Here is a 7,807-nt window from a genome sequence, read left to right on the forward strand (position 1 = left end):
CAGGTCTGGGACTTAAATCGCGGTAAGCAATGCGGAAGTCCAGAGCCCTTAACCACCATGCTACTTGCCAGCCCCCCTTTTAAAATTTTAAGGAAAATGGGACCAGCAGTTGGCATAATGGCTATGTTGTTGGACTCCCATGTAGACGACCACAGTTCGAGTTCTGGACCCAGTGGCTTAAACTCACACCAGGCACTTGTGCATGTGTGCCCAAGATCCCAAGAGGAGAATGGAGGAGAAAGGATTGCGGCATGGTCACCCTCACAGGGGGGTGATTTCTCACTTTCTGTCTGTCTCTGTCTTTCTGGCGAGCGCATGCACCCTACAGCAAAAATCTTTCCAAAAAAAATTTTTTTAAAGGAAAACAAGAATATGTATGTATTATCTCTGTAAAGCCAAGAAAAAATGATAGATATGCTCTTAAAACTATTCAGTTTAGATCTGAGATGGAAATGGAAGACTAACGAGGTAAACTTTCTCTTCTAACTTTAAATATTTTTAAAAAGTAGTGTCCCTGGCCTAGGTAGAATGACATCTGGCTAGTGGTGCCTATTATTATTAGCCAGGGACAAAGCAACCCATTGTTTATCTCACCTTGGCTTTTGGTCACTGACCATGCCTGGTTCGTATCTTGGACACATAGAATGAAATATAAGAAAAAAATAAATAAATGCATAAAGTAGTGGGACTGGTGTTTACTGCCACATGCCAGACAAAATAATCTAAAAACCTTTCTACTATATAACAAATCCCTAAATACATAGTTGAACCTCAATGAAAAAAAAAGAAAAAAAAAAAAGAAAATTCAGTCAGTAGACTAACAGTTAAGGGAACGAGATCCCACATGGCTGACCATGGTTTGAATCTTGGTCCTAGCAGTTTGAACAACATGGTGTATGCCCCAAATCCCAACAGGATGGAAGAATGGAGAAGGAATTGTGGTGTGACCAGACTCCCTTGGGAGGGGTTTTCTCCCTCTTCCATTTTTTTTTTTTTTTTTAAGTTAAAAAAGAAAAGAAAATCCACAGGCATCGAAAACTAAAGGGAAACAAAAGTATTAAGCTGAGTAGGGATGTTTGGGCTTCACAGAGGGTTCATTCTGAAGACCAAGGGATCTCTGAATTCAGAGAAGAAGCAAAACTGAAGGCAGAATGTGAAAAGTAAATACAACTGTAAAAACTAAACAGTAAAAACCTTGGCATCCTTCTCCAACCACTACACTCCAAGAATTCTGGCAGTCAAGCTGATCAAAAAAGAGAAATGGCAAATAAACAATAACGGGGGAAAAAAGTCCTAACTAAATACAGCAGAGATTTTTTTTTTTTTAAGTTCCTATAAGGAACTTTGACAACTGGGCAATTATGTAGAAGAAATATAACTATATTTTACTATCACATTAACAAATTAAAAAAGGAAGACCTTTGATAAACTGAATCACTAGTTTGCTTTTTTTTTAAAATCTATTCTTGCCCATGAAAGAAGGAAAAATTAAAGGAAGAAAGGATAGGACAAATGAAAAGAAGAAAAAGAGAAAAAGGCAGATAGAGAAAGAGACAGACAGGACAGGCTGCTCTGATGCATTCATAGATAACATCTATCAAATTTTTGAAGAATGAAATTCTTATCTAATACTAATTCAATGAAATAGATAAGGAAATGCTTCTTAACCCACTGATGGAGCGAAAAGAAATGTTATCAAAGCCAGGTAAGGGCAACATGTGAAGAAATAGTTCAGTCTCATTTAGGTACACAGCCAAAAAATAAAAAATAAAAAATTAAAAACAAGCAAGCAAACTCTAAAAAGGAAAAAAAAAAAAAAAAAAAAAGGAGAGGGAGAAAGCCCCTCCTGGGGGTACATATTATTAAAAATAAACAAATAGGGATCTGCAGTTGGCATAATGGCTATGTTGCTGGACTCCCATGTAGCAGACTGTGGTTCAAGTCCCTGACCCAGTAGCTTAAACTCACGCCAGGCGCATGTGGGTGTGTGCCCAAGATCCCCAGAGGAAAATGGAGGAGAAGGGACTGCAATGTGGCCATCCCTCCACCCCACCCTGGAGGTGATTTCTCACTTTCGGTCTCTGTCTTTCTGGCGAGCGCACACGCCCATTAGTAAAACCTCTACAAAAAAATAAAATAAATAAATAAAAAGATATGTTCAAGTAAGTTTTATTCCAAAAATGCAAGAAATGGTATTACAGAAATTTATTATCACTGTACTTAACCACATTAACAGATTAAAGAAGGAAACTCATCCAATTACTTCAGCAGATACAGAAAAGGTAGTTAAAAAATATTCAATACCCATTCATGTTTTAAATTTCTCAAAATAAAAATAGAGAGAATGCTTTGTATCTTTCTTTTTTCCTCCATCCTTCTCAACCTAAAAGGCAAAGAATCAACTGCATCAATTGGGCACATGCACATGCATGCCCAAGATCCTGAAAGGAGAATTTAGAAGGGATTATGGTGTGGCTATCCCAGGGTGGTGGTGGTAATAATTTCTCGCTTTCTCTCTCTCCCAGCGAGTGTGCAAACCCAATAGCAAAAATCTTTCTCTAAAAATTAGGTACCAAAAAAACAAAAACAAAAATTGAACACAGATCGGTGCAACTCCAAAACCTATGATCCAGTGTCATGTCACCATCCACAAAAGGAAAGAAAATAAACCTTCACTTTTGAGGTTCATCATTTACATTCCAACAAAATTCATATGTTCTAAACCCCAATACCTTAGAATGCGACAGAAAGTGACTTGGAGACAGAATCAGTAAAGTGGTAATTAAGGGGCCAGCCAGTAGCATAGTAGTTAAAGCAGAGAGCCCACATGACTGACTGAATGGTTCAAGTCCCAGACACAGAGGCTTAAAAAACACACCAGCGCACATGCATGAATGCCTAAAATCCTGAGAGAAGGAAAAGGGATCACAGCATGGCCATCCCCCTGGTGGCTGCTTTCTTGTTTTATCTTTCTGTCTCTCTCCAGCAAGCACAGATGTCCTATGACGGTTAAAGGTGCTGGATTCCTACATGCCCAACCATGGTCTGAGTCCTAGATCTGGCAGCTTATTTTCTCACTTTCCCTTCCTCTGTCTCTCTCTGGTCAAATAAAAAATAAATACATAAATGGATTTAAATCAATAAATATTTTTTAAAAATCAAACAAGAAAGGAGATCATTAAAGGTAAATACAGTTATTAGGGTGAGCATTAATCTGACAATATCAGTTTTCATAAAGACAAGAGATTAGGACACACACAGAGTGGGAAGACCATGTGAAGACACAGGAAGAAAATGGCTGTCACTCAGAAATCAACTCTGTCAACACTGATTTAAAGCTCTGGCCTCCAAAATTGTGAAAAACAAATTTTTTATCGTTTAAGCTACCAGTGTGTGGTATTTTGTTATGACAGCCCTAGCAAATTAACATACCTCTTTCACTACAATCGACTAAACTTCTGATGTTTTTATCTATTAGTTGGATTTTCATAGGCTAAGAATACTAGTGAGATAGTTAATACAGGAAAGATAAAAGAGCCTCTAATGAAAAATATTACCATGTTCCATGTATACAGTACTCAGTGCAAGTACAACAACAATGCAGGGCTGGGGGAGCCAAATCCTGGTTCAAATCCTGGCTCTGGAGGCTTGAAAACACCAGGTATATGTGCATATGTGCCCCAAATCCTAAGAGGATAGAGAAATGTAGAATGTACTGTGGCATAACCACGCCTCATCAAGGGGTGCTTTCTCCTCCTCTCTGTGTTTCTGGTGAGCATATATACCCTGTGGCAATTAAAAACAAAAGCCTAGGGCTTGCAGATAGCCTAATGGTTACGTTGTCGGACTCCTTCATGGCTAACCACAGATCGAGTCCTGGACCCAGTGGCTTGAAAATCACACCAGGCACATCAAGATCCCAGGAAGAGAATGGATTGTGGCAAGAATATCCTCCCTGGGGGGGGTGATTTCTCACTTTCCCTCTCACTGTCTCTCTGGTGAACAGCTGCATCCTTTAAAAGGCAAAAACCACTTCTAAAAAAAAAAAAAAGCCAAAACAAAACAAAACACAATAAAAATTATCTATAACACAGAAGGCAGCAATGAATAAGCAGAATTTACTTACAGACTCACAGACTGGATTAAGAATTACAACCAGAGGGGACATCCAGTGGCACGGTGGTTAAGATGGCGGTAGTTTGAAAAATACACCAGGCACATATGCATGCATGCCCCAAATCCCAAGAGATGAGCAGAGAAGGGAATGAAGCACAGCCATCCCCCTAGGGGTGATTTCTCACTTTCTCTCTCTGTCAGCCTTTCTCAGGTAGCACATGTACCTAACAACAAACAAACAAAAATTATAACCAGGGGCCCAGATGGTAGGGTGACAGTAAAACAAAATGCTCTGTGAGGCTGACCTCATGAGCCATATTGGAAGTCCAGCACCCCCAACCACCATGCCACCTGCTGACCCCCAAATAAACTTTCTAAAAAAACTTCTAAAAAGTATAATGGTAAATTTTTCTTTTTATTTTTCAAGTTATTATTCATTCATTCATTCATTTTAATTTGACCACAGTGAGACACAGAGAGAGAGAGAGGGAAAGTGAGAAAGCAAACCACCAGGTCTGGGACTAGAACCATGGTTGGCCATGTGGGAATGTCCAGAGCCTTAAACCATGCCTCCTGCTGGCCCTAGTAGTAAATTTTTTAAAAATTATTATAACGCAGAGGAGGTGTTAAATATATAATTTTCAAAACAAAGATACCTCACAGAACCTGGTCAAAATAACGCAGAGCTAATCTTACTGATTATCTGCCCAGGAATCATAGGTATTACCTTGGAAAACAACATGTTACACCAACATAATGAATAAACATTTATTTTAAGTAAACATCAGCATATTTATGGTATAAAATTAATTGCTTAAGCACACAGTTTGGAAAAGCATTTAGGCTTTCTGGTCAAATAAATTTAGATAGGATGGAGAGTTAAAATTATAGTGTTCTGGAAGGCAAAAGAGGCATTCCAAAAATTGTATAATTATATATGATCTCCTAATAGATTACCTTTCCCATAGAGAGCTACAGCATCTGGAGCCAATAAAAAGAAACTACAGAGTGATTTAAGCAACAGACATTTAATTTAAAAAATCAGTGAGCATTGATAAAAAAGCAACTAGAAGATGTAAAGAGAACTCTCTAAGGTATCCTGTGGCTAAGAGTATATCCAAGAAGGGCAAGGTAGAAGGCAGTCCTGCTCCCTAAAAAGATCTCAGTGAAGAAGGTTAACTGCAGCCCACTGGATGGCAGAGAAGTCCATTTGATTATCCAACCCAGAGCTGGCCCATGGTCACTGGGCATGCATGAATCAACCATCCAGTGTGCAGGTAAGACACAGTCAGTGTGCAGGCACACAGTGGGAGCTGGGGGCAGGAGGCTGGAGTACCTGACTCCACCCTAGGACGACAGTAGGAAACAAACCTCTGACATAAACCTAAAGAGCAGTCAGAATGCCAATGTGGACAGGAGGCCCTCCATGGATGGAAGACCACAAGAAGTAATCACTAGGCTGAGCCAGGGCTCTGAGGTTGCTGAAGACACATATTTCCATACATGTGGCCAGAGGAGGAAACAACTCACCTGACTGCTGACCAACAGGGCAGCAGACAGAAACAGTAAGAAAAATTCCTTCTTATTGCAATGTCCCTCAGCACTCCCTACTGAAAATACTTAATAATGCACTCGCTATAAAGGAAAGTGCTCAAAGGAATTGAGTCCATCATCATGGAGGAGGGAACAAAAGGTGAATTTGGAACTGAGGGGCAATAATCTGGTAAGTGATACTCATCAGGAGTTTATAGTTTTCCAGCACTTAAAGTTTTCCTGTTACTCTAACATTTGTTGTTTCAAGCTGAGTTCTTTTAAAAAAGGCAGATGAAGTCTTAAAAAGTCATTTACAACATCACAAAAAAAGTACAAATCAATATCCCTTGTAAATAAAAACACAAAACACCTCAATAAAATACTAGCTAACTGAATCAACTGATACATAAAAAGGATTACACCATGATCAAGTATAATTTATTGCCAGAGTGAAAGTTGGTTCAACATATAAAAAATCAATATACAACACTGAAATAAAGGACAAAAAAAAAAAAAAAACCAAATGATGTCCATACTCCCCAAATTTATCTACAGATTCAACAAAAACTCTTAAAAAAAAAAAATGCCAGCTGGATTTTAGCAAAAATTGACAAGCTAATCCTAAAATACAACTTGAAATGCAAGGGATCTAGAAAAGCCAAAACAATTTTGAGAAAGACTCAGCTAGAAGACTCTTATTTCCCAATTGGAAGACTTACTACATAACTACAGTAAATCAATAGAGTGTAGGCAGATATTTAGATCAATAAAACAAAACTGAGAATCAATAAACCACTCTGTATCAGTTATTACTTTATTGCCTCTTAATTCCAAATTCACCTTTTATTACCTACTACAATACTGGACAGAATTCCTGTTAAGGATTTATCCTTCATATTTGTGATTAGCTGCTTTTTGACAAGGTGGTGTGATGGTTAAGGCACTGGACTCCCACATAGTCGACCACAGTTTTAGTCCCAGACCTGGTAGCTTGCTTTCTCGCTTTCCCTTTCTCTCTCTCTTTCTGGTCAAGTTAAACAATAATAGCAACAAATGGAATTAAGTAAATAATTTTTTTTACTTATTTTTTTTATATACATTCAATCACATTATTTAGCTTACAAAGTGAACATTTCAATATGTGAACATTTCTCCCCAGTCCAGTTGATCAAATTATCTTCAACCGATAACACTACATCTCCCCATTCCCTCAATGCTCTGCCTCCGTATTCCTTCTCCGAATGTTCTTCCTTAGGCCCCACTCCTCCAAACACACCACATCTGGCATTCACCCCTATCTCTTGTGTTTGTACAATCTTAGGTCAATCAGTTTCAGTCATAAGAGTGCAGACACTCCATATATATTAAGTGGGGACATACAATGTCTCTCCTTCATGACCTGGCTTGCTTCGCTCAGCCGTAAATCTTCCATATTCTTCCACTTTCTGTCGAAAGCCAGGGTTTTGTTGGTTTTTATGGCAGAATAGTACTACATAGAGTATATGTGCCACAGTTTTTCAATCCATTCATCCATACAGGGCATTTAAGTTGGTTTCATGTCTTAGCAATCATGAATAGTGCCACAATAAACATTGATGTGCAAGCACTTTTCCAATGAAGATGGGTATCTGTTCTTTGGGTAGATACTGAGGAATGGGATTGCTGTATTATATCTACTTGTAGATTTTTGAGGAATCTCCAAATTGTTCTCTACAGTGGCTGGACCAATTTACATTCCCACCAGCAGTGTAAGAGAGTTCCCCTTTCACCACCCCCTGCCAACATTTATCATTTTTTGTTTTCTTAATCATAAACATTCTGACTGGGGTTAGATGGTATCTCGTTGTTTTGATCTGCATTTCCCTTCCGATGAGGGATGTTGAACATTTTTTCATATGCCTTTTGGCTACTTGTATGTCATCTTTAGAGAGTGTGAATTCAACTCCTTCTCCCATCTTTTACTAGGGTTGATCATCTGTTTTCCAAACAACAGCTTGAGTTCCTTGTATATTCTGGTTATCAGTCCCTTATCTGATGCATAATTTACAAAAATATTTTACCATTCTGAGGGCTATCAAATCACACTAATTACTGTGTCTTTTACCATGCAGAAACTTCTTAGTCTGATGTAATTCCACTTGTCTATTTTGGGGATTAT

At 38.4% G+C, this 7,807-nt stretch overlaps 1 protein-coding gene and 1 non-coding gene across 4 annotated transcripts in view; one reads left to right on the forward strand and one right to left on the reverse strand.

The window, feature by feature from the left end:
* The window catches only part of IPMK (inositol polyphosphate multikinase), a 62,395-nt gene that overhangs the window by 22,402 nt on the left and 32,186 nt on the right, over window positions 1–7,807 (reverse strand). Inside the window, exon 1 of one of the 3 annotated variants that reach the window (XM_027771262.1) lies at window positions 4,127–4,183. The exons of the other annotated variants lie outside the window; for them this stretch is intronic. Coding sequence (XP_027627063.1) covers window positions 4,127–4,168 — 42 coding nt within the window. The 5' untranslated portion in view covers window positions 4,169–4,183. Of the gene's footprint in view, window positions 1–4,126; window positions 4,184–7,807 lie in introns of those variants that run through there. 3 annotated transcript variants of the gene reach the window in all.
* LOC114007579 (small nucleolar RNA SNORA48) lies at window positions 510–643 on the forward strand. Its single transcript, XR_003549184.1, has one exon. It is a non-coding gene; the product is annotated as a small nucleolar RNA SNORA48 (small nucleolar RNA).

This window comes from Tupaia chinensis, unplaced genomic scaffold, assembly GCF_000334495.1.
Source record: "Tupaia chinensis unplaced genomic scaffold, TupChi_1.0 Scaffold000199_1, whole genome shotgun sequence".
In the NCBI taxonomy this organism is placed as follows: domain Eukaryota; kingdom Metazoa; phylum Chordata; class Mammalia; order Scandentia; family Tupaiidae; genus Tupaia; species Tupaia belangeri.